Source organism: Bombus fervidus, chromosome 1 (genome assembly GCF_041682495.2).
Source record: "Bombus fervidus isolate BK054 chromosome 1, iyBomFerv1, whole genome shotgun sequence".
Classification (NCBI taxonomy): Eukaryota; Metazoa; Arthropoda; class Insecta; order Hymenoptera; family Apidae; genus Bombus; species Bombus fervidus.
In genome coordinates, this window is record NC_091517.1 from 17,385,156 (window position 1) to 17,413,151 (window position 27,996).

The following is a 27,996-nucleotide window of genomic DNA, read 5'->3' on the forward strand; positions in this document are numbered from 1 at the left end:
GTCACTTCTAGTAATTAGCATACATTGTAAACAAATATTCCGAATCAAGGTATCGCTAAACTGCAGATATTTATGCAAATTTATATCTTTAGGAAGACAGCTACAAGAATAAAAGTAAAATAAATATTTATTTCGTCATCTGAACGTGGTGAAATTCTTTGCTTTAAATATTCTGTATATTCACATCCTGTATATTTTCAAATATTCAAATTTCCTATGAATGCATAAACATTCACAGTCCAGCCGTCACACTACGTAAATGTCTTCTTAAACAGATTCAAGGGGGACGTAGGGTATTAGTATGCAGAGCTCAACAGATTACAGGAACTTCGGGTGACGATGACAGTCAAATATTGTCATTGTTGTGCCACGTGTAGATTAATTAATTGCCATGCAATTTGACCTAACGTCCAAGTCCTTCGGGAAGAACTGTCCAGCTCGTTCGAACTCCGTCAATCTTCCTTGTCGTAGATTTGCTCGGATATTGTCCGCTCGGATTCTCCTTCTCCCTCGTACGTGTCCGTGTCTTCATACGTGAAACAAGGTGTGATACAGGTCTTCCGACTCGTGCACACGTCTATATCACTACTATCCATCACTTCTTCCGACTTGCTGCGCTCCCGTTTCAAAAATTCAAACATTTTGTCGCTGACTTCTTCTTCGGGAAGAACGAAGTTGCCGTACTTGTCGATCATTTCCAGAACCGAGGCCATCGCCTTTGTGTATTCTGGCTCGAACATTTTCCCCTCTGGATTCTCTTTGAATAAATATTCAGCCTGAAAGAGCGTTGAATTAGGAAAGGATTAGAAAGTAGATGAAATCGTATAGACTAACAGCTATGTTATTTCGATGTAGAATGAAAGATCGAATTGTCTGTGAAGATGGTGAACTACTGTTTACTGTGATGATTCCGTGACAACGATGCTCAATACTATAACTGAGACGATAAAAGTTAATATGCCAGTAGTGAAGACTTGGTGCTGATCACTTCTATTACTGAAAGTAATAATAATAAATAAACATCAATAAGTATTACAGACCATTAAGCCCAATAAAAGACCGCAAATAGATGATGGTATTCCAAACTCTTCGAAGAAAATACTACAGAAATTTACAGACTTTCTTTCTTCACGAAATCTTCCTCTACTATTCTATTCACGATAAAATCATGTAAATATATATTTCCTACAACTAGTAGAAACGCCTCATAAATAACACGATCCTTGGTATCTCATTTTAAATCTAGCGAAATAAATGGAGACGTGGAACGAAAACAACAGGCATGCAGTCAGCAGAATGGAATATCTTTCGATATTCTTTCCGGAAGCATTGATGCATTGGCATGATACGTGCACGTGGCCCTTTTAAAAAATGGGTCGCCTCCCGTTTTCTAACTCCCTGACCCGTTTCTCCCACTCTAACCCCGGCCTTGTTACATTGTGTTCACGTTTCAACGAATAACTTCCGACGCTCGTCAACACATTTCCTGTTTCTCGACGTTTCCGCGTCAGGATCGAGGCGAATAAAAAGGGAAAGGAGGAATAAAAAGTACGACCTCAGTTCCGGAAATAGAGAATCGCACAAGTGACCGTCGGTACTTTCAGTGGCAAATCGCGAAAGTTATTCGAATTTGTTCCGCTGAGAATAGACTCGATGAAATTGATACGGTCGTTGAAATTCCGAGAGATTATTGTTTTTACCCTCAGACAAATTGTTTTTATCTTCTACTTTATCGGTTAGCAGTTCTTTTATGGCGATAAACGTTCAAATTTGTGGGATATAATTTTTATTTAGAAAAATTATGCTAATTTTCTTTAAATCTGTACAAGAAGAGTTGTAATCTAGTTCCTTTTATTATAATTTGCAGTGATGTGATTTAAAACTGAAGTGTGAAATGTAGATGCACTCTTTAATTCAAGTATCTGTTAATCGTTGAGAGGTTGGCTGGCGTGTTCAGGTTGCAAACTAACGCGTATGTGTGTATCTAATGAAGTTTAAACCGAGTTTAAGCGACTCGGTCATTTATTTCCGTTAATTACGTTCGAGAAAAATTACCTTTATATTTAATGGGCATCCATTTATTAAATAATTTACCTTTATTCTTTAGCAGCTTTGTTTTCAATGTTGTTATCACTTATAAACAAATTTATTCAATTTTCGTAAGAAAATGTATCGCCTAGATTTTTAGAAAAATAGCTCAACTTAACAAACTGCAAATACATATTTATTTTACCAACAAAATTTTTTCCTTAAAAAAAGAAAAGGGAAACAGCTATCCTTTGAAATGTTCTGTCCATTCCTCAAGTCGATGTTATGTTCACGTTACACGAAAAATTATACGAGATAGCCCATTTTTATTTATGAATGAACATTCACGTATTGCGGTAAGTGCTGTACTAAATAATTAATGGAAGGCAAGAGATAAGGGAAAAATACAGTGATATTTTCTGCTCAATTTTTATTTAGAACCTGCTATTTCTTTTTTTTTTTTTTTTTATTTAAGCTTTCCAGATTATATTAAAAATTCATTGTTTTGCTTCTTTTAGTTACAAAGATAAGATTATGTTGTTGCATTTTTTTTTTATTTCATGAACATATTGAAAAAGAAAAGGAGTTAGATAAATCAGTATGTCAAGACCTTTGAACAATTCAAGGTTGCAACAGAATATGAGAGTTGTTTGAACAGAGAAGAATCGATATGCCCGACAAATAGTGTTCGCAGTTTATTCATAGAAATTTGCAAACCGTCTGCCTAAAGAGTTAACTTCTTTTAAACAACTTTCGAAAGTGGTTACGGTTAGATTAATTTAGCCCCTCATTCTTTTAAACTCTAATTTAAAAGTAACTGGGTAAATAAAAGAGAGATGCACCAATGATTTCTTCTAAGTTTTCATTTAGTACCTAACCATTTTATGCTAGACTTACTTTCGAGATATTTTTTGCGTTCCTCAGAAATACGTCGAGATAATTCAAAGAAGAAATTCGCCGAAGGCGACGTTTAAAGGTTGTTAAAAGGGGCATAGGAAATGTTCCGCTAAAATGATTCACAGTTAAAGCTCAGTCAAGGTTACTTCGTAAAGTTTATTATTGCGCGCGTTAACGCAGAAACGTATTCTCAACACTTACTTATCCTTGTCAGGATACAATTTAATCTAAATATCATAGATGACAAAAATATAATAATTTTATTCTTTATTGCGTATGATAGAATATTATAGTAAAAAAATAATTTATTTTCTCTAAATTGTTAAATATAAATTCCTCGCTATAAGCATTAAGATCCTCGAATTACTGCTTAACTATTCAACCATAAAACGTGAGCAATTTAGATTCGTAATATATTGATCACGCAACAAGGTGATACTGCTATCAGCCATTACCACAAATTAACCAAAATCCCGAATAATGGTATACTTGGAACATTTCCTTCTCTGCTGAAGTAGTCTGTATCTCGAACTCTGATATTCAATAAAATTTTATAGAACAAGCTATTACCATCAAACGGGAGAATCAAATGACTCGTTACTAGATCTTATAAATCAATTTCCTCATTAAAAGAGTATATCTCCTCATTCGAACTCCAATCTCGTTGGTTCGCGTAATTGAACGAGCAAGCGAATTATAATGTCTGTCAACTTCGGAAGCCTGATTGCGTATGAAAGCACAAATACGTTTCAGTCTCGACCTGTTGTTCTACTATTTGAAACAGTTACAACGATCTAATGATTTCGGTGCAACCAAATACGTTAATTGAATTAATGTAACACTAACGTACATACATCCCCGTTCATAACTACTAGATACAATACAATTTATAGAAGACTGCTTTACGTACATTTTTTTCGAAGTTTCCTAGCTCACTTCAAATTTTCCCTATGAAATTTGTAGATGAGAGAATTGTGGAGGCAAATATGTAGGTATTTTTATTAATCCGTAATCTTTCTGCAATTCGTACAAATTCACTTCTTCTACATTAAATTTACTTTTCTCGAAGATCTTTGCAGTATGTCCATGATCGTTATTTTGAATGAACACAATATTTTAGCAACTCGTCCTGGTTGTCTTGTAAAATAATTACAATTATCGCGTTCTGTATAAAGTCAACGATCGTGCAGCATATTTATGAACAAAAGCATACGCGTGTACCTAAGTAGACGGATATAACATTCAGTTGAACCACATGGAACATTAACGAACCTTTACGTAATATTTTATCAAGGAAAGGGCGCTCGATATTTTTTAAGTAGTTCAGTTCCCGCATTGATACAATCTCGAAGAAGATTGTAGAAGAAGATTGATATTCAGAGATTCAATGGTTGTCACGTTGCATTGTTACGTCTAGTTTTGTAATTTGAATTTACGTCGCGTGTCATCCAGGCAATCAGAGCACAGTTCATCATTAATTTCCATCCCCGTTATAGGGGGTAAATTCGAGTCTGGGTTATGGTGAATGACAGAAGTTTGTTTATTAAAGCTCACCAAGTAACAACGGCGTAGTGTCGTGCATACTATCTCGTTATTACGAAATACGGCTGTTGTCTCTTGGTAGTGATACCTACCACTGCTTTGAAATTTCTCTGATATTTATTTAACTTGTCGTAATATGTCGTTCAACTAGTTGGAAACTTCGCGACGAAGTATTGGGATGATTCAAAGGAGCTCCCTTGAGGATACACGTAATCTGAATTTGATATTAATTAGATGTGATTTTAATAATTAGTTCGATATTCGTTTGCTGTCATAAGTATTGGGATGTCTTGATATTTCGTACAAATGGAATTTCACTATTTTTATTTTCCACTTATTTTATTATAAATCTGTAATTTCGTTGATATTCGAAAGAGAGGTAATAATAATGTTTGCAATTTGAAGAATATAAGATGATATACTATAAAGTAATACACGAATTACTTATCAGCCTTAGAAAGTCAAACCATGAAAACCTTCATTTAAATTTCAATATCGAAACTATTCCTAGTCTAACTGCAATACAAATCGCTGCATAGCAGTGAACATTTCGAGATCGCTTTGTAAACTGATTCATTAGACCAATTAAGAAAATTAATCTATAGGTGACTAAGAAACTCCGTTATAGACGCGAGCCATTGTAAATAGTGAGAAATAAACAGTGAGAAATAATCCCTAATAGTTACAGCAACGCATTGAGATACCTTTTAGTATCGTTTCTAATACATCAATTTCACACGGAATTCGAAATTGAAAATCGCCGCATTTGTCAGAGAGCACAGGGACGCATTAGCTGCTTTTATGGTGAGTTTTGAGAAGAAAAGTTTGTCGACAAACTAGATGGATTAATTGGTCAAATCAGTCATCTGTGAAGAATATGGGTTGAGTCCCAGCTTACTGTTTGTCTCGGCTATAATCTGATCAACGAATTTTTTTTCTTTTTGTAAGATAGACACAACTTGTATTATACGTTACCCTGCATAGCACGTAACAAAGGATGACACATATTGTACAGTAAAGTCAGTTCGCAAGTATGTCGTTTATTGTGTGTTTCAGACAAGATTGCGCCTTGTATTAGAAATTGGCGACACGGTGTATTGTTCTCAAAATGTTACATATTACCTGTTAATAGTGGTAACATTTTTTGACCGATTAATTTACAAAATATTAGCTTAGTTGTTTCATATTGTAAAGTACTAAATTATTATTATTATCATTATATCATATTGTTTGATCTTTAAAAATGATATCTTTAATAATTTCATAATTTTGCATGAACCTCCTTCGTCTTAAATTAAATTAAATGTAGAATTTACATTTCCTCCTGTTCTACTTTAACGTTTTATAAATGAATCTTGATAAATAATATATCGTTATGCTAATTTTCAAATTACATCTTCACATTTTTTAATCCCATATTACACAACTTTTACTCAAATTAATTCCAACTTACCGGAATCGTTAATGCCAACACCGCGCTGCTTAAATATTAGCTAACTCCATCAAAAGAAATGTTCACATAAAAGTTAAAAAGAAAAAAAAAAATACATTCTTTAGATCTTCTTACCTTACCCATTTTTCTCGAAATACATATCACGTTAATGCATATGAAATGACGGTTTCTCCAAGCTTAAATCTAACAGGACAGTCACTTATCAAATTTTATCCTATCATTAAATAGAAAAGCAGAAATTTATTCTGACATATATCAATCGAAAACTAATAGAATATATGGTAAAAATATTACGTCATTATTAACTGTCATGAATAGTCGAAATATTTGCATGACATTATTATACAGATTTAAACTTGGGAATCACGCCACGTAAGTTGCCGAAAACATAAATTTAACATCCGAAGAAGATTCTGTAAATGTGAAAGCAGCTCGACATTGGTTGGTTGGTTCATAAAACTTAAGACTGGTGATATTTCATTGGAAAATGAACCAAGGGGAAACCCGGGAAATATAATCGACAATAAGATCGCACAATATATTGCTGGAAATAATCGACAACGATCAGCGAGAAATATCTAAAGCTTTCCAAATCCTTCTTTTGACTCCATCTGTAAGAGCAAAGGAAATGAATAACGCAATATCAGTTCAAGTTTCAAATAATCAGAGTAAATATTTCAGGGAGGAGAATATGAAACTTTTCCTATATACCTGATCTTGCACTCAGAGAGTTTCATTTTTTCACACATCGACAATTTTCTAACGAGTAAATTGTTCCGGAAAGAAAAAACTGTGGAAGCGGCACATGAAATGGAATGATGAAATTAGTTAATGGAGAAAGAACATTTTAACAGAACATATAATATTTCAAAAAGAATACATTCGAATACATCAACTTTCGAATTCTAACGAGGCGTCACTTTCAACATTCTCTTTTAAGCACGCGTGACTTCTGTTTTCAGTAAAACCTTTTAACTTTTTATCTGACAACGCAAAGAAGCAAAGTTGTACATTGTCCTGCACAAGTACGAAATAAAAGAAATTTATAAAACCTAAAGCCATATAGAAATTAAAATGGAAAAGCAGTAAAACGGCAAGGTATAATAAGTGCTTTTCCTCTTTTTATTTTGCACAGTTTCCATTTATCCATCGAATAATTACACAACTAAGCGGTTCGACTATTTGCAATCGCGTACAACGAAGCTCTTCAGCGTTGCCGGTAAATCATAATAAACGCTCGCCGCAATATCGCGTCGATTATTCACTAGGTATAAACACCTGGGACGCGAAAGCACCGTTCGTCGCCCGGCGTATTACATTTACGTTCGTGCGGTTGTAACGACCGCGAAAACTTTCACCACGTTACCGAGCGACGATATCGTAAAATTCCACGCGGCAGAGTGTAGTACATTGAACCACGCGCGCGCGCACGTTACATGCAACTTCTCTCGCCAATTCAACTGACGCTTTTACGTTTGATGATGCAACGGACGATCTGCTATAGCGTGAAAATTGTCGCTAAAACGACAGACAGCTGGGACGGGTCGAGAGAGTCAAGCCATTGGACTTTTACTATCCAGAAGTCCCGAAGTTTCGCTGGAAATGAAACTCACTTGTGCTTTAAAAAAAAATATCGGAATTGATGTTGGAACTCAATAATGGTTACTCAATATTGGCAGGACGTAGTTATACTGGGTAATATACGATGAAATGGATTCAAATTTATAACTTGTCAATACACTAATATTATTAATTGACGAATTCCTGTACAATGTTCCCTCGTTTCTAAATTTTCTTCCTTTGTCCTTTGAGAAATGCAAAAATTTCAACTACCATTATTCGTCGAAATAATAATGACGCGAAGCATAAAAATTCCCTATCACTTTTGCCCAACAAACTTACAAAAAATAATAATTCGATTTCAAGATTAACCAAAATCGTAAATAATACAAGCTCCTATATATACAAAATCTTAGACAGTCCATCCTTAATTTCAAATCGTGAGCTTCGTAAACGTTATTGTATCTCGCGAAAATCGTATGAAAAACTGACCTAATTCTATTATTACTAAATAACCTTGGCAAGGATCATCGAGGTTGGAAACGAGGCTGGTGTCTCAGCAACGAACAGGCAACGAAATCGAGGACATGTTTCAGTGCACGTGCTCATAAAACGCGGAACGTATAGGGGTGTAACGGTTCGCGTAACGAGGACTCGATACACGGAGCAACCCCTTAAACAGGAGACGGTCGAAGGACGTACCACAAACCAAAGTGCGAGACACGAGTCGTTGGAAGCCCGTCGGGAAAACGGTGAAGGTAATAAGAATTTACTTCGTCGATATTTCACTCTTCCTTTCCCTTTTGACCACGTCCCTCGTCGTATCCTGATTCACCTTACATAAAAGAAAAAAGCTGATCGATAGGACGATGTCTTTCAATGCAAACATTTGATGGATACGCGTGTCGTGCTTCGACCTCGGAGTCGTAGTTCCGAAGTTCTTCGAACCGAGAATTAACGACGAAAGGGGTTACAAGTAGGGTGGTCGACCGCTAGTTTAATCTGAACCTCGTCACGCTCTCGTTCCCATCGTCGATGTCTCGACGTGGATCGTTGGCTGATCGTGAGAGGCGGATCTGCTGATGTCGATACGTCAAAGTTAGAGATGTGATAGCCAGTTATTGTTCCAGCGGCATTCTAGTGTTGGCGAAGTAGATATTGCTGGAGATCAAAGAGAGGAACGTTAATTCACAGTAAATTAACGAATTTCTGATGTTGCAAGATATTTGTGGACCGTGGAAACTAAATGATATTAATAAACGATCGATACGTTATTTGTTAGTCTGTAGAGAAAGAGAAAATTGACAAGCTTATTTATATATATAGACATTTAAATTTAGACTCTGATACTAGAAATAAATTTTTTTAAAGATAAATATTGGATAAAGAATACTATTGGTCGTGCATTATGGAAATTCAGAATTGAGGAATAAAGAACATAGCTACATATATCGTATGAAAGATAATTTCGATCAAATGGAAGCAAACGGCAACTTTATCGATCAATATGTGTGAAGTACGATAGGGAATACCAAAATTCTACGAGAATTCTGTTTTTGAAGCGAGGCATCCGTGTGGTATCAGTGGCCATTCCACCAGTTGAAATTCAATATCCCCTTCTGGACAAGCAATAGCGTCTCAGTTTACCAGCGCGGATCGATACGTTGCCTAAAAAATATCCGTTTTAATCCAACCCCCCTGACGATTAGTTTCATTTCGTGCTTATCAACGATCGACGATTATTTTTGAATATTCCCGATAAATCCGATGAAACGGAAATTGCTTTAATAGACACGTGAACCATCGTGATAAACGATTTCTGATCTTTTTATCGATTCGTTGACGTACTATAAAATTGGTAGAAACGTTCGAATGAATGTAATATAATATATTTGGACTGCCATTTGTCTACATATGCAAGATTTAATTTTTTATCGCCTTTTATTTGATGGTTCATTATTTGTAAAAAAAATAAAGCTACGTGATAAGAAGAGAATAGTGACTTTTACAAATATTTGAAATTGATTGGAAACCAGGGAACGTACTTTGTGAAAAAGCTCTCTCCCTTGATTAATACATTCAGTGGAGAATTTTTTATACGTAATGGGGTCTTGAAAAGAGGTGAAAAAGTTTGGTTAGGTTATTCAAACGGAGAAAGAACTGATGGAATACATTGTAGGTACATTTTTATATCATTTCTTCCGTTCTACTAAAATTTTACAATAGAAATTAAGGTACATATTTTTCGTATTGAAAAAATTGAATTTACAGCTTTAATTTGTTAAACAATCCGGAATAAATTTGTTAAATAATCTGCTTAATTATATTAATTTGCAACTTGATAAGTGAAAGAAAAATACATTGTTTGTAAAAAAAAAAGTTCATCCTTCTTCTCAATAAATATTTTACATCTAATCTAGAAATATGTACAGAATTTCATACTAAAACTGTACGAATCTTAAAAATCACGGCTGAATATTTGTGCTCTCCAATTAATCGGTTTCTGAAGTTCTACCAAATACGATGCTATTTTTTTTTCGACAAGTAACCTTCATTTCTTATCGTTTAAACCACCGAGAGGAAAATGATCTGCGTCAAAAAGAGAGCACAGGAAAGACAGAACTTTCCCAGATAATTACGACGGAACATCAAACGCGCGTTTAAGTGACAAGACGATTGGTAGAAGTTTCGACTCACAAGAAAGTCGACAGGATCTTCGGGACGTAAATTTGCAACTTCGATGAGTCCCTGCGTCAACGTTGGAAACACGTACTTCATCAAATAGTGGCGTAGAGGCAAGCTAGCTAGACAGAGTCTTTCTTCTTGCTCTTCCTTTAACTTCTCCATCAAATTCGTCTATGGACAGAAAAATTTATTATTCGAAGAAACGTTATTTTTTACGATGAATAGGATCGTAAATTACCTTATACGATTTGTAATGGAGCTATTTTACTAATTTTATTATAGACACTAAAAGGATTCCGATAAAATAGAAGACCTCAATTTTTAAACACTTATCTCTGGTAAGAAATATAGTGCCGATATTGCGATGGAGAACACCTTTACTATATTGTATAACGTGTAATTAAAGTAATAAACCAGAAAGAACACCATTCTCAGAAATGAACAACCTCTTTCTTTATTATTCTTTTATAAGGGACATTTTTAGGAAATGTCAACGATAAAGTACAAGGTTTCGTGTTCGATTTCTGGACAGAATTCCAACTGTTATTACCGGTTTTCTCGATAACAACTTCTCAATTTTCGCGACTGATGATCCGAAGAAAATTCCATCTCGCTATCGACTTTTCTCTTTAAAAGCAATTTTTTTTACATGCATAATATTTTTTTGTCCGCATGTGAAATCACGCGCCTTTATTAATGACAAACGAAAGAGAAACATTTAAGGAATGCTAAACCTTGGCTGGAAAGGTCAGCGCGAAAACCAACGATGCCGAATTAATCGAGCATCAATGAAGGATAGTTTCATATAAAAAGCTACACAAAAAACATGTTCGATCACATTCCACGCAGCAGACGTTATTTATCATAATATTTTAACAGAAACGAAGAAAGACCGAATTAGAATTACAAATGAGATCTATCGGTTCCTCCGACCGCATTCCAAAATTCGTTGTCGCGAGCTACTTTATCACGGTTGAAAGTAACTTTACGAATGCTGAAAGTTTCATGAGTCGTGGAACGATAACATAAATCCACGAAACTTACACATACCTACGAAAAGCCTTTTGATTTGTTGTACAAAAGATGCCGCGAATCTGTATACGTCGTACAAGATAGCAAAAACCATCGGTTACCGACAATACCGTGATACGATACGATACATGGCAAAATGAAAACTGCAAATTGATAAAGTAACATTTATTATTGTTATTCTCATTAATATTATATACGTATGTGGGTGTATTATCATTAAAACGCACGACTTGTAAAAGGAAATAATAAGTATATGATTAGCAATCCGTTTTTTATCATTTCCATGGATTATGTCTATATATATTTACCACGTAACAAGCATAATGAAAAAAGTTAAAGTATATTATAGAAGGTAGTTTGAAATTATAGATAAACAGGGTATGGCTCTGCCGCTTCGTTTGTCATTATAACACGACTTCAAATTTATTTTTAGTTTGTGACATAATAATTTTCAACTTAAATAGCTTTATTCGAGACTTAGTTTTGAAGCAAGAAATCATGGTTTGGACTACAGCAAACGAATTTATAAATAAACGTTCTAGCTATCGCAATATTAAATCTGAAATGGAAATTACGTATTTGAGGGTAAACAACTGATGAATAAAAAATTCAGATATCGTTCATGAAAGAAGGGATACCTTGTTAGCAAAGCGTTTAAAGCAAATGAAATTAAAGAAGAACTTTATTTTCGACGTTAAAACGATACTACCATTGTAAAGGAACCGCTACTAGAATCAGATTTTATATCGTACATACCACAACTCGTCTGCTTAATAGAAAACGACACGAGGCAAAGAATCGATATAAACAGGATTCTATTTCATCTATTGTAGCCAGTTCTTCATTTTTTTGTTCATTTTAATTCAAGATTATTGAATTGTCCCTCTGTTTTCGTGAAACACAACGATCTCTGTGTCCTTCCAACTCCACAATGGAAGGATATACCTTTTATAAATAGAGAAACAAAAGCGAAACAAGGAAGCTCTGGGAGATTTCGAAAAATCGTGTCGTATGTAATTGGTTACATGAATGTTTTCAATGGCTTTTCTTTTGACGACAAATCATTCATTAATTCATTTGCATCAGAATAGTCCAGCAAAGTTTGTGCTAGTATCGCAGATGAATGATTATTCTGTTAGTGTAAATATGTGACGTATTGTAACGACTGATCTATTCTCTTTGAATAAATAAAATAAATAAAATAAAATAAAATATCCATTTTAACTAATGATAAAAGTTACACGTTTAATTGGAGGATTAGGCAGAATAAATAAAAATTTATTATAGTTGGAAGTTTATAAAGGTGATATATTGTATAATGAATATTCGATGAAAGTTAGTCGAACAATCGTTCAATATGACAGGAGTAAGGTGGGTATCGTCGAAGAAAGTCAAGGTACCACTTCGCATATCCATCAACAGAGTTTGTTTCCTCCTAGGAGCCGTCCAACAAAATGAAGCATGATACTTTAATCGACCGCAACTTTCAATAGGTGTGTTATGTGTTGTCAGATGAGACTTGGCCAACTGGATTCTGAGTTTTTGACTATCTACTAAAAACTTAATCTACTGAAACTTCCTTCCAAATTGATCTTTATTTCTTCGCTACCGATAAATCGACGTTAATTATCGTTTAAGACGTAAATATATTAGGTGTATGCAAAAGCTTTAGTTTCTTTCTCAAGCGTTCATGTATAATTACTTTTAACCGATATAATTTTCCGACTTTTCGCGCAATTGTTGGTTTGGCATTGATCTAAGTGAAATGCCAACTTCATGATCGATTGGTGACGATAACCTCACAAAACAACAGTGAGCACGATGAGCGACGACAAGTCGTTCGATCGTATGTGAGTCCAATCACTACCCTTGACTTAGGGTTAACTTAGGAAGTTCTTTCGCAAGCAGCGTACCCTCCAGATTTGATAGCGACAGATTATCACTTCTTCAGGTCAAGCACTCTTTACTCTTTCGTTGGACAGCTTTCGAAAAGTTGCAGAAATACAAAAATATCCCCGTGTCATTTTTTAAAATTTAAACGCCTTAAACATTTTGCACGCGCTTAATACAAGCTAATATAGTTATAATATTAGAGCTGATCTTCAAAATAGTCGTTTTTAAAAACATTTCATTATTTGATACGATTTGCCTTTCTTTCCATTTTTTAAATACACAGAACATGTTACGACGAGACCGTAACGTAATGAAATCTTTAATGTCATTGCACTTTACTTGTTCAAGGTTTCGGTACAAATAATGCTATAGAGCATAAAATGAATGATTAATAAGGGATTTAATTCCTTGCTATCTAAATAATCGATTTTCATCATCAATTCGAAAGAATAAACTCTAACCCATTCCTCCATCTTCTCCTCGCGTAGACGTTTGTGTTCTAAGAATTCTCTTTCTTGCTGTAGTTTCACGGCAGCTTCCGTTGCACGCGCTTCCGCCTCAGCGCGCTCTCGCGCATTCCTCGTTTCCTCCGCGGTTAATCCTAATAAAGTAGAAGATGCAATAGAAAATTATGCTAATGCGTTACTGAAAAGTAAGTAAAAAATTTACGTCAAACACAACGGAAATGAAATTGAATATTTAAGAAAAGAATTTAACGACCGAAGTAGAAACGAATTAACGTACATAAGTTTGTAAATGTAAAATATGCAGATCTCGTTTTCCAAGTTCCACAAATTACAGTTTGTTGTGATCTGTGTAAATGGAATTAATAAGCGGCTCGTGCACATAAACGCCGATGAGATTAATATATCCAATGTCAGAATTCTACAAGAACTTGGTAGAGTTTCTGTAAGAAAAGTTACCCTAATATACATACTTTTTCTTGACAACGAAGGAAAACCGTCTGCTTAACCAGATGATAAACGACAAATTTGGCAATGTCAAAGGCATATCTCACCGTAGTTTCTCGGCGGGCCGACTCTCTGGAGACATTGATAAATCGTGGGGAACATATCGGGGCATACATCGTCCTCTACGTCGATGATGAGTGGATGAATTTCAATTTCATCGAAAAAATTCAACGGTGTATTATCGTCGGTGTTTCTCTTTCTGAAAAACAGCGATGAAAGCGAAGTATTTTTTAGCTTTATCTGGTCTTGATAGCTCTGGAAAAATGGAAAATTACGGACTGCAACGCGATATTGTAATAATTTTGATATTTCGCGTAATAAACATTGGTCGGATAGCAACGAGTTTTCTGATTTAATAACAATCCGTGTCATCAGTTACCGCGTGATTTGATAATACTTTTTATTGCCTCCGCTGCGCCGTAATAAGCGACGCGCTATATAATCGATATTTCAAATACGTATTTTGGTAGATGTCGTACGAATAACGTTGTCAATTGTTATTGAATCTATTCTGAAAAAATTTCACAACCATCGTTCTTTTTAAAATAACAGATCTATTAAAAAGTAGGGAACAAAAATATGTTTTATTCTTTCATGAAAAACCATTTATGCTATTTTTCGCTTGAACAAATACAGATTCAATATATCGTGTCCTATACTTCGTTTTTGGACAAAAATCTACATGTGCTACTTTTCCACTGAAATCCATTTTTTAAAAAGGTTTCTCTTTTTTCAGGTAATACTAACAAATTCCTTTTAAACAATCACAACAGGCAACATATTGAATCTCTTATAATTAATCTGGCACAAATAAAATAGCACAAATAAAAGCAAGAAAACTTTACCGTGGTGAAATACCGCGACATAATTTCACGAAACATCGAGATTCTTACAAAGCATCTGGCCGTTGCACCATCAAGATTTTATTAACTGGATTTCATCTATATAATTCTTAGAATTTTATGAAACCACCATGGTAATTTTGCCGCGGGACTCATGTTTAATTAACCTCCTGTTAGCTCTGTGGCCATGCATTATCGACGCAATTCGAACCGGATTCGGCGATGTACTCGCATACGATTACCTGTATTCCTTCAAACGGCGCATCATATGTTCCTCCGTGTAATGGGTGCCCTGGATCTCTTTCTCGGGTCGTTGAATAATTCTTTCCTTCAGAAACTCGTCGCTGGCTTCCAACGACACCACCAACTCAGGCATAATCGAATGCATCGTATCTATCTCGGCATCTTCTCCCAATTCTTCGTCGAATTCAGTTAAACTTTCTCCGCCGAACAATGTTTTCGCTTGTTCCAGCGTCTTCGGATGGCCGTCCATAACGTAGCCTTGGTTCAAGCATTCCTTCGAGCGTAACTTCCTTAGGAATAATCTACGAGAGAATTAAACGTGATTCAATGGTTCATTCAGCAATTCTATGATAATAATACGGAATAGTTAATTTTACGTGAGCCGGTCGATGAATGCGACGTTCGTAAAAGGAACCGATTGCAATTATAATATAACCGTCTTAGCTTCAGCTTTGCTTAATAATTGCTATCAGTAGATACGTTTAGCTTCAAAAAAAGACGTAGTTCAATAAATGAAATGCAACTTTAGATCGTTCGTGACTCGATTATCGTGGATGTGAATCGAGAAAGAAATAGTTGATTCGTAGTACGCACGAATCTAACTTAGAATCATGGGTCACGATCGCTTAAAAGAAATTGTGCAGTGATTTGTAGGAGATAGACGTGATTCTTGTTAGTTGGAATTATTTTTAAAGAAAATTTCATCGAGAAAGATATACTTTAATTTATTTTGTTGTTTGGTTGTTTTGCGTCAGATATGACAAGCAGCTTACCACGTATTTTCTCTGAAAAACATATATTATGTAGTATTTTTGATATTCTTGTTTTCCTCTCGCCAAGATTGGGATCTTACGTAACATCGAAAGAAACCAAAATAAATATGAAACAAAAATGAAATCAGAAATACATCACAGTCGATGATGTTGATCCTTACAGACGATGGAGTAAATCTCTATGGTATAAAAAGAAGAAAGGAACAAAATAAGTACGACATAAAAGATCAAGCTACAAGGGTAATAGGATTATAAGATTAAAAAGTATTTTTATCTTTTCGACGTTTGAAGATGCGACATTGAACAGTCAAACGTTTGAACTTGACCCCTAGAACTTAATAGAAATAAAGCACGACTAATCTTTTCGCGTACGGAACCCATCCCCGTTTTATTTTTAATTTTTAATTGTTTTCCAGCATGCACAGCTCCCCTTTTTGTCCCAAATAGCTCTTCCTCGAAGCTCTCGCGTCAGTATCTAATTCGCTGGTCAAACGTTTATCACGAATAGCCATCTTTTTCCCCCAGTCGTTCACGCTTCAACTGCTTACGTTCTTTAGTCGGTTTCAAAGCAACTACGCTCTTTTTTGACGTCGTTCTTGCGACTGTCTATGCATCGCGCGAACTACACCGAGCATAAAAACACGCGACTATCGCTGCTCGATTTCCAGACTAGTTAAACCCGTAAGATAAAGCAACAAAGAAGAGAGGATTGCTCAATGAAAAGCGTCTGTCTTTTTTAGCATCGTCCCTGCAACTGTTTGCGCGTTGTTCGAACCTTGTCGAGTCCAGGATCGGACAACCGTTTCTACGTTCGTCGATTTGTAGATCAGTTAAATCTGTCGACAGAAGAAGAGAAAAACAGTCACAGTTGAAAATGCTGATAAAGTCATGACAACCTCCCATTCCCGTTACGCCGCCACCGATCTTATCGTAACGCTTTCAGCGTGGCACCGTCAGTTCGCGAAACATTTTCGGTTATCCTGCGGTTACATGCGAATATATAATAAACAGCTCGAAATGATTCGTGAGTTCTCAAAGATTCCGTGAAATTAATAAACATCGTTTTCTCTTTAATGCATATGGCCCTGTTTCTTTCTTTATTATTTTTACCTTTTTATTTCATACAATATATTTTCTACTTTCGATTATTACGGTCTCCTTCGGAAGCTTATTACATCTCACCCAGTAGAGCCTAGACGTTTATTGAGACCCGTTTTCTTCCGCGTAATATATAGGACGCAGGCATAGCGGAAGATTGTTGCAGGATGTTGTACTGGATATTCTTTTATTGTATGTTATTATTGGCTATGGGAAAACACTTATCGACACTTTTCGTGGGAAGCAATTACATTCGCTGACGGCGCAGTTCGATAACCAATATTTCTGTACTAGGATAATGGGTACGGGGCTTCCTAATCTCAGAAGTTCAGTTTGCTTAGGGATGTCTATGGAGCAGTTCTAGTGCAAGTTGAGTGAACAGGATGACGTTGAATTTGCTAGGAAATTGCATTTCTACGAGACGTAATGATATAACACAGCGGCCCCAAATCATTTTAGAACATTATTTCCGATAAAATACTGCGTGCTCCAGGGATCGATCAATCTTTACCGTATCTGGAGTAAAATTCCAATAAAGATTGTCCAAAAACTACTCCGATCAATTTCATAAATTTAGAGAGATAAATATTTGTTAAAAGAGAAATATCTTTTAAGATTTGTTTTTAAATATTCAGTTATTTATGGCATCCGCTTGCAATAAACAAGCATACGAAAGTAAATCATTTATTCCTTGAGAAATTGAATATTAATTGCAAAGACAGAAAAGTGAAGTAGAGAGATTGACAGGAAGTGTAGTTGTCAGTTTAACATCCGAGACGGTCGTATATTTTTTCTAACGTAGTAAGTTCTTTGGACTCATAAATCATGTTACATAAAACATGATATCGTAAAGTGGTAAAAGAAGAGGCATTTTCAATGAAGTAGGTTACATTCAAATGCTGAAGGACCACCACAAAGCACATACAAATGCCATAGTATTTGCTTGAATGCATTCAGAGAAACAACGTGGTGTGCGTTGCACATAGAAATGCGATTATAAAGCAAACGTCTACGATCATGTCCTACATTTGAAAGGAACGTCATCAAACGTTGTCCTTGAGCGATATTCTATGCATCGTTGATTTCAGGAATTCTCTGATTCCAGGAAGCGTAACGTTCTATTTATGCTTCTATTAAAGTTTAATTATTAAACGAGTAGTACATTATCAAAGTAACGTCCAAATGTCAATTTACAATGAGAAGCTTCTGTTATTCCAATCAGAAAGATAAAAATGTAATGAATCATAATATGTTTTATTATATGCAAGCAAAAGTGGAGATTAAGAAAAGTCATGAATTTTGTAGACATAATGTCGTCTCATAATCCTTGTTATAAATTGTATAACAGGAAGATCCAATCTGTACATAATATACGTAATTCGTCTGGATATAACTTCATTATATTATACTGTGATAGAAATACAGTAACATACAATGTGCTTGCCATCATGTATTATGCTAATACGGCTTAATCCAATTTGACGCAGACATGGCAATGTTTATTAACAATTTTGACCTAAAATTCAAGTTATACAATTTGAAAGACTATTTTACACAACGTGTTATACAATGCAAGCACGCATTTCTTCGAAGAAACATGCAACGCACATTTTGCGTTAGGAACGCGAAATTGGCCCAAAACAAGTCTCGTACCTTCGTCGCTTGCTCCATGGAGTCCGTTATACAGGTGAAAACACGCCTTTAAGAGGACGGTGAATAGGTCAATAGCGTGATCCTGTTAATACAGATATCACGTACAGCGTATTTCCGTTGTTATTATCCAACGTTTCTTCTCGTAAATGGTAAAAATATGACGAAAGTGAAAGAATGTTTCATTGTCTTTTTATGACATTACACGGTTAGAACACATCTCGATTAGTTGTATCTCCTTTAAGAATTTTATTTTGTTTTAAAATATGAAATAATAATATAATAAGCGAGTATTTCTTATTTTTTTATTGTCCGTGTATATGAACTGATACTCATCGAAATGAGACAGAGTGTTGTAGACTATTGAAATTGTTTTATGTGATCTTGAACAATGTGTAACGTAAAAAACTCAGGATCCTCTTATTAAAAAATTATTGCCAATTTAAAAAATATTATATATATTCTTCCCATAAATTCATCACGTACATAGAAAAACATTGACTTATGATATGGTGAACGCTGTATATTCGTCTACGAGAAACAAGATCCTCTTGAAATTAAATTTCTTGCACAGGAGTACCGATCATTAAAAGCAACCTTTAAAGCAAGCTCGTGGTTCGATCTATGACGTGATTATCTCAACTCCATAAATCAAATTGCATGTGGACGAACGATTGCTGCCACATAGACCACGACAAGAGACGGACGAAGCAGTTAACTAAATGAACGCGGCCTTCTGAATATGTATTTGGTTTAACGTCCAATTCGTTTAGCGTATTATTTGCCAAATACGCACGATCGATACGTATAACATGATGTACATACATCAGTTGCATTCGCGGCTAAATCACACCATCAAAGTTCGAGCAAACCTGTATCCATATATGTTTGTTGCACAAAATAATGACAAACGTCTATGAAAATTCGAGAACGTTCAAAACAATTCGCAACGAATATTTTTTTACTTATTTCACTAACTTGTTCAAAAGGGGCTCGTCGAGACGGCCATTGGTTCTTTGCATGTTTCGCTCTATTTCGTCCAAGAGTTCCTGCATTTCTTCGACTTTAGTGGCTCTATCCTCTTCTACGTCCTCGTCTCCCTCGTCCGCGTCTTCGAGCGTCTGCTCCGCTTCGTCTTGTTCTACTGCAGTCGTGGCCTCCTCGACCTCGTTTGACTGTTTAGAACGTTAGATCATTTTCTTATAATCGATAAAGTCGAATACTTAGTTTTTGATATTTTTAAGTTAAAATTAATCAAGAACTAAAAGTAGTGTAAGAAAAATTTGAAGTTATTTCAACATTACTGTAATATTTTTTTATAAATCATCCGTACTAACCAAATTTTCAATCGTATCCGCGATCAATGATTTCACATGAATGTAATGAATCTCGTAATGATCGGCGAGATATCGTGCGACCTTCGACTTTCCAGAAGCTGGTGGACCGAGGACTATTATTTTTATGGGATTGAGATTTCGCGCTGCTTTATATTCTCTGACAATGGCATTGATACTATCGGAAAACGGTGTATCAAGATGCCAAGATATCCTGTCTGTGATATATACGGGGTCGACTATTAGATTCATCGTCATCAGATCGTAAGTCCGTTGCGTGATTTCCGGCAGTAAGAAAGCTTCCTCCTGCGCGATCTTTTTCACCTTGCCGGTAGTTAGTGCTCTGCTTATTTTCTACGAAACAATTTTATATATGTCTCGATGATACATTGCAGCAAAAATGTACTTCGAACTTTTTCTACTTTTTTATCAGATGAAATATAAGACAAATATCGAATATCATGATGAAAGAACAGTTTCGAACATCGCATTATTATTGCTATCGGGAAGGTGATCAAAAGACGTGTAACATTTAATTTCTACAAAATTGAAAATAACTTTTATACAATGTTCGATTACAAGATATAATTCCTATTTTATTGAAGATAGATTCGAGAAATAAGCGGGAGTCGGAAGAAGAGTTAGAGAGGTCTTAATAAACATATCTTTGAAATACAAAGTTATTCAGTTTTTTAATTTCCAAGTTATTCCTAACATTGCAAACATGCCATAAAACACGCAACACCTTTTCTGTTGCAATTGCTCGAAACGATGACGCTACTCAAACTGTAAGTAGAACTAATTTGTAACAAGACATATCCATTCCGAGATCATCTGTTACCTGTTGACGCGTTGAACTCTCAAGCTATCCGTCATTTTATACTGTATACGATCACGTGATGGACTATTAACTTGCAAACTAAAAAACTTGAACACTTCTCAGACTGTCGGTTATTGAACATACATTTATCAAACTTCTTTTTGTTTCTTATTTTTTTTTTTTTTATCTTTAAATTTTGACAAAAGAATCGAAATTTTCCCGGACAACGTGAAAGTATAAATTCCGATAATCAAACGTTAATGGAAGAGATATTCGAGATAATTTCCAATGTTAATAGGTGCGAATCAGATGGAGAACATTTGTTGAAAATACTAATTAATTCCTCTTCTAATTTTCTACCATTGAACCAATTAGAATTTATGCAGGAAACAAAGATGTAATCGTTCATAAAATAAAAACGTATCAAAATGAGAGACCCTCGTGAAAACCTCAAACCTACAAGAAAAGAGATAGAAGGAAAATGAAGTATCGCGTAAAATAATGTTAAAGTAGGCGAAAAGAGAACTGTCAAGGGACTTCGAAGATTTGTAGAAAGCAAGTTCATATGACAGAGCGTGAGAGATACATAAATCGAATATACATGACAAAAGAGATTTCGTCACAATACCTTGACAATAGTGCTCTGTGAAGTCGGTTCCTGTTCCGCAGCTACGATATACCGTAATGGAGGCCAATTTTGTAAAACATCCAGCACTACACTGTATACCAACACAGAATGTATCATTTAATATACCTCTCTTTTTTTTTAATATTCTCTAAAGAGAAATATAGCAGGAAATCGTAAAATGACCGAAATATTATAATTAGATTGGAGGTACATATACGGAAGCGATGTATAATATCGGTATCGTGTTAATCCTGCGATTTGTTAAATCCTAGCAAACATGAACTTCATTCAATGCTTAACTGGAATTAGAATTATCGAGCTATTAACGTACACTATTCCACGAAATCGTACGTATACGAATCGTTGTGCTCACTTGGATAGGTCACGAATATGCAGTAATGGAATATTGTTATTCCCTTTTCCAATGATTGGCAGAAACGGTGCGTTCTGCCACGCCATCTTGAATAAATGATGCAGAGGACCCTGCTCTTCGCCATAAGTCACTCCGCAACAAATCACTAATGTTTTCAACTTGTCTTTAAGTTTGGTTTTCTTTTTTACTATTACAACTTCCTTTTCACACTGAATGTGCTCCTTGAAGTTTGGATGAGGCTTCCTCTTTCTATAGTCTTCTTCCGTGAATGGTAAGTCCGGCTCATCCGGATTCAATGGTTTCGTATTGGCCCAAGTCATCAAAGTGGATATCAGGATGAAGTTTCGTATCTCGTTGTTACGTTTGAAAGCCTTTGGCGATATTTGTTCCATCTTTTCTAGTTGCTGAACGATGTCTGAAAGAAGCGGATAAAATGAGAAATTGAGAACTTTGATGACTTTTTGTTTGTCTTGGAAGTTTATTAAAAGTGTGTAAGCAGGATATTAGAGGCGAAGTTATAGTAAAAAGGGCGAGTACTTAAGGTGTATTATTTATATCGATTTTAAGTAATAACAAAATAGGTATGTTAAAGAAATTTTATCTTATTACAAAATTATATCTTATTACAAGGTAAATTTTTACATATTTTATTATTAAATCGTTTCAATTATTAATTATATAGAATGAAAGAATCTGATCAATTATTATTTCTAATATGTATTAATATATACTAATTATTAATACCTCAATTATTATTTTTAAACCAGTCGAAAGAATTGAAAAAAAAGTATCTATAGGAAATCTATTAAGAACAGTCGCCTTAAGTTTCATAAAATTATATATAGAAATCTTTATCAGTTCCATACAATCCAGACTATGTAACTCGAAACCCTTGTAGCTTAAACATTGTTAAACATTGGATCTTTTACCTTGGCAATATCAGAGAAGGCTCGACCTTTGAGAACGGACCTTTCAACGCCATAACATAGATATGACGCTTTATGCGTCCTGGATTCACCATTATCATCATGTCCACGCATTATGATAGCACCTATACATATCCACGCGCACAGACTCAATAAAATGAACATCATCCCCGATATAGTGACGAGAAACAGGAACGGGTTCAAGGATAAAACGACCGTCAATGCGAAGCAATCGCAGTGCGGTGGAATATCTGCGGCTTTTAACACGGGGTTTTTTAAGGCCCGTACGTTCTCTCTTTATCCCCTCTTTGTTTTTAGAAGCAATTAGAATTCACGTATTCATCTCCCTTCGTTGCTCTCTTGCACATATCAAGCGTTCGTTTATCTCCAGGATGAGGTAATATATTCTCTCCAGACACAAGATTCTCTCTTCAGTAGTTACACGAATAATTATCCAAGCAAATAGAGGATCGTTGCAGAATTTAAAATCAGATTCGAATTGAAATTTCCTCATGGAATAACAACTCGCATTACAATCTGGGCGGAGCTTCCGCGGCATTGCTGGCCGTTTGGCCTCGATACGATTAATACGTGAAATTCAACCGACACTTCTCGCGACTACTAACATTTCAGTGCCCATCGAGCCTCTTCGACCTGTCCCTGATCCTGAGTGATATCGTATATCACGATGCCGCACTTCATTAGCTCCTGCAATAGCGCATCCCTGTTCCTCGCGTCTTTTATAATCATAACCACGTCCTCTGGCGCAGAATGCTGAAGGGACAGAACGGAAGAAATTCCATGCAATAAAAACGAATTGGAATATACAGGAGGGTTGCTAGTACCATTTTTAAGTGTTAGAATGGAGTTGAAAGGAAACTCGAAAGAAAACTTGACAAATAACCAACTGAGGGGGGTCACAAGAAAAGCGTCTTCCAGAGACTTGGCGAGGGAGTGGAACATTGAATTTGTATAAGCAGAAAGTGAACGAAAAGAATATCGCGAAATTGGTCGTTTAACATCGTTTCGTACCCACCGCGAGAAATGATTGCACGGAATAAAGGGTCGACAGAAACACTTTCCCCGACTGTCGCGACGGCGTGGAAAAATAAATTTACCGAAAAATCCCAGTCTTTGGGAACTGTAGATGGTGGCGCAGCATGGGGGAAGAGCAGTCAAGCGTTAATCGCACTAAAAGGGGGTTGCGAGTGTCATTTACCTCTGGAGACGAAATTGTTCCAATCACTTCGTACTTTCTCGGCGAGTCCGCTAAATCTTGAAGCTTTACATCCCCTGCAACAAGGTTCATAGTTTGTTCCAACCTTTCATTTCGCTCTTGCTCCTCTTCTTCCACTCCCAGTTCTTCTTCCTCCTCCTCTCCCAAATCTTCCCCTTGTGGATTAACGTATACACGATCCGATAAGAGCTGGAAAAAAAAAAGAACTTAATTACTAGCGATGTTGAAAAGAAAGGTGCTACGTGTGCACGGACGTCGATCCGCATAATCTTACTAAACTGGAAGCATGATATGATAGCAAGTGATTCTATATGAAAAAATAACTAGAAGATATAGGGTGATATTTTTTCCATATTAAATTTTCTTCCCTTTCTGCAATTTGTATTCTTTTCCATCTGTTTAAGGAGTGAAGTATGAAGTAATACGGAATGATGGAAGAAATATTTTTTATCCAACGAACATATATATCATCCACATCTTAGTGTTTTAATAGTATTGCCTGGAGGATGTAAATTTCATCCGGTGACAAGTAATTTGTCATACATCTTCTCTTCCCACGGGGTTTCGATTATGTATGATAATACCCGCTAAGCTAAGAGGAGATGAAAATAATTGGTTTAACCACTTAGCTTGTATATAATTGGCGCACAATATGCATAGTAATATGTTAAAAGCGTAGGATGCATAAATTTCCAATCTCAACAGTAAAAACAACAAATCTTGGTAAAAGAACTTCATTCTACGGGTTCACGTTCTTTTCATCATAAATCTCAACGTTTCGTATCACCAGTTCGGCGATATCTTATCTATCGATCTTTCACTTCAGTTTCGGGAAAGGACCTTTCATCAAAGAACTTTATTGCGCTACGCCGATAGAAAGACGATTATTGCATCCGGTGTATCAATGACGCAGCAAAAAGAACGATTTCCGTTTAAAATGAGCGTAGTTAGCAATTTCCGATGGGATTCCCGATTAAATCTAATCGGTCAAAAGGCCATTTAATTAACGTTATTCGCCTCTGAAACTGACCTTTTTCGATCGTGTCCCCCAAGTTTATGGCGCAAGAAATTCGATTTGTAGTTCCTCTCGTTCGACTTTTTGACGGATCACCAATCGAGAATCGAATTATATCACGGCCAGGGGGGCACGAATGGGTACAGGACTAATGACCTATCGATTGTTACCTTTAAAAGAGATGCGTAATTTATTCTAGGAAGAGTAGTTCGCATCGAAATTTAATTGTATAGGTATGCTCGCGCGCACGCTACAATTAAGCGGTTCGCTGTGAAACTCAGTATGCTTCCTGCTTGTATTAAATTAATTGAATGGGAACATTCTTTTTGTTGCTTCCTACATTAAAAATAATTATAGTACGTTTTCATGCGATCTATATGTATGAGATAATTGATTGGTTTATTTTTAGTAGGCAACGTAGAACGATCTTGTTTAGAATGTGGAATCGTAGCCTCTTTAATGCGGATAATAGCTTCATTATGGATATTGCGTCTGTATCGACAATTTTTATGTTTCCGTCGTTTTTTATGAGTACGAAACAAAGTATGGGCATAGAATATATCCATTGCTGAATTATAATAAGAGCGATAAACGTTTCTCAAGAAAATTTGCTCAAAAATCTTTATGTTTTGTTCATTTACTTATATATTATAGTAGGTTTGAAAGCTTTGGTATCAAAAAATAAATCTTTTGTTATTTGAGTGAATTTAAAGGTCGGTGAATCACATACGGACACATCAATTAATTTTTCTTCCTAAACAATAGAGAAAAATTAGAGCACAGGAAGCAAAATGGTGTCCTTCGTTTATCTCAACTCCGTTTCCTGCTAAACGAACAGTATTGTCGATTGAAAATTCATTCACCATTCACGAGATTCTGCACAACAGTCACGTATGCACGACGCATGAATAATCCATCTTTCGCGAACTACCACGATCCCAACTACATAATTATTTCACGCAGACATTAAAATATTAACAAATTCCTCAAACTCCTACTGTTGATATTTTAATTTCATAAACAATTTTATAGATTTAATGAAAACGTAGAATGTGATCCCGCATTACGTTTGTAATTGATAACTAACCTCGCGTAATAGCTGAACAATATTCGAATAACATTAGACTAAATTCTATGTAGAATACCATAGTGTTGTCAGAATATTCTATAATAATTTTCCACTATACGATTTATATCTAGTTTCAACTTAGCTCGCTTCTCTAAAATTGCTCGGTATTTCAACTCCTTCTTCCTTAAATTTTGAACGCATGATGCTCAAATTTGCTCAATAATTTACAGTCTCCTGATGGAATATTTACGCACAGCTTGTACCAGAATGCTCAATAAAGAGCTGTAAACCCATATCTTGTGGGAAACACCATTTGATCTAAAATGCATGTCAAATCCTTATTCAAGGTTACGTTAAATTATACCGTATCTGTCTAAGTCATATCGCACCTTGTCCCAGGTACACAATCACGAGAATTATTTGCATTTTCTACTTAATTGCTTGAACGCGCCGCGGAGAAAGTAAGCTCCAGTCGCTTAGATGTTACCGACGACTATCGATCAATTCGCGACCGCAAATTCACTGACACACAATTTGCCTGTAATTTGCAAGCACTTATCCGGCAAAGGGGAACCAACGTTGCACTCGGTTGTTAAAAAAAGATTCTACCTGGAGGATGTTTAAAGAGGATATGCTAGAACTAATTCGAAATCGATACCATGAGACATGCATATGGGGTGTTACGAAAGAAAGTCTGAGACGTTACTCTTTCACCTTAGTTCTCCACCTTGTCTTCTTTCGACCTTCGATGGTTGCATATCTTTCGAATTCTCAATTCATAATATTTTTCTTTGTGTTTTTATTTCGAATGATCAATCAATACCAGTACATGTTAAAATGTGTGTTTTTAGTTTAATTCGTATGGTCTCCAGGATTTAAAGAGGAATTGAATGTTTCTCTTTAAAAGTTTATAATAAAACGATACATTGTGGAATGTCGTTGAGTTTATTTTATTATGATCTGTTCCATGTTTTTATGGAATGGAAAACGATATATGTTTTATATTGTATATTTAAGAAATTGACATTAAAATTCTGAAACGAATCTTAAAATACTATTTATCATTCTGAAACTTCTTTGAGCTTGTTCCTTACTGTACTATTAAATTGAAATATTTCGTGACTACCGAGATTAAGCGGAACACCCCGTATATTATATAAATGCATGCAACCATCAACTAGAATGTATGCAAAACGATATATATGAGTTTTTATGTAGGAAGAAGTATGTATATTTTATAACATGTATATTTTTATCGCATATTTTTTATTTGTGTGCTAGTTTATAGCACGCTTTCCACATCATTATAGTCACGCCTTTTTATGATGAAATGAAAGCTTTTTATCAGATATTTAACACTTTTATCACCAGATTAATATTTCCTGGAACTGAATTAAATTTTAAGAGATCGCAAGTGGAGTTCAAATACAAAATTATTTTCAAATTAAAGTTCGATCTGCATTTTATAAAAACATAAATAGCTTTTCTCAGAAAGAAAACTGCACGTGGCTTGAAAAAATTTGGTTTTACGTGTATATCTCGTACAAAAATTACTTTTATCTCATCGTTGGCAAAATCATAATAACCTCATTCATAATAATCTGCATCAAAATTATTCTATCTAAATGCTGTACTGACATTAAATCTTTGGTAAAATTACAGTGACCTCATAAATTTTTTTTGAATGAAAACTTTTGATAAAGTTCAAATGTGAACTTTTGACGCTTACATCGACCAGTTTTCTGCCGTGATAGCTGTCAACGTGATTGATAAACACGCGCCACGGTTTGAAACTCGACTCGACAGGTTCCTCCTTCGGAGGGTCGTTCTTGAATATTCCGGATGTTCCTAAATTATTCTTCGGCGATAAGTTGACATTGTTAACACCATCCGCGTACGATACTGAAATCTTCTTCATCTCTATGAT

At 35.4% G+C, this 27,996-nt stretch overlaps 2 protein-coding genes across 2 annotated transcripts in view; one reads left to right on the forward strand and one right to left on the reverse strand.

Moving 5' to 3' along the window:
- On the reverse strand, nucleotides 1-27,987 carry LOC139998078 (adenylate kinase 7). The gene is made up of 12 exons (XM_072022334.1): nucleotides 27,799-27,987; nucleotides 23,968-24,174; nucleotides 23,375-23,522; nucleotides 21,823-22,237; nucleotides 21,450-21,540; nucleotides 20,005-20,355; nucleotides 19,646-19,842; nucleotides 15,146-15,448; nucleotides 14,109-14,260; nucleotides 13,552-13,691; nucleotides 10,178-10,336; nucleotides 1-776 (listed from the first exon to the last, which is right to left on the reverse strand). The coding sequence occupies exons 1-12, from the start codon at nucleotides 27,985-27,987 to the stop codon at nucleotides 453-455; spliced, it is 2,676 nt and encodes an 891-aa protein (XP_071878435.1). The 3' UTR covers nucleotides 1-452.
- LOC139988665 (synaptotagmin-10) overlaps nucleotides 1-27,996 on the forward strand; it is a 53,582-nt gene that overhangs the window by 4,057 nt on the left and 21,529 nt on the right. The gene's annotated exons all lie outside the window — the stretch shown is intronic.

Bases quoted from the DNA above. Each gene is read 5' to 3' on its own strand.
- LOC139998078 (XM_072022334.1), bottom strand. From the start codon at position 27,987: ATGAAGAAGATTTCAGTATCGTACGCGGATGGTGTTAACAATGTCAAC. The intron at 15,449-19,645 runs GTTAGTGAAATA...ATTCTCTCGTAG, and splicing joins GACGAGCCCCTTTTGAACAA to ATTATTCCTAAGGAAGTTAC. The intron at 14,261-15,145 runs GTAATCGTATGC...GCTGTTTTTCAG, and splicing joins CGCCGTTTGAAGGAATACAG to AAAGAGAAACACCGACGATA.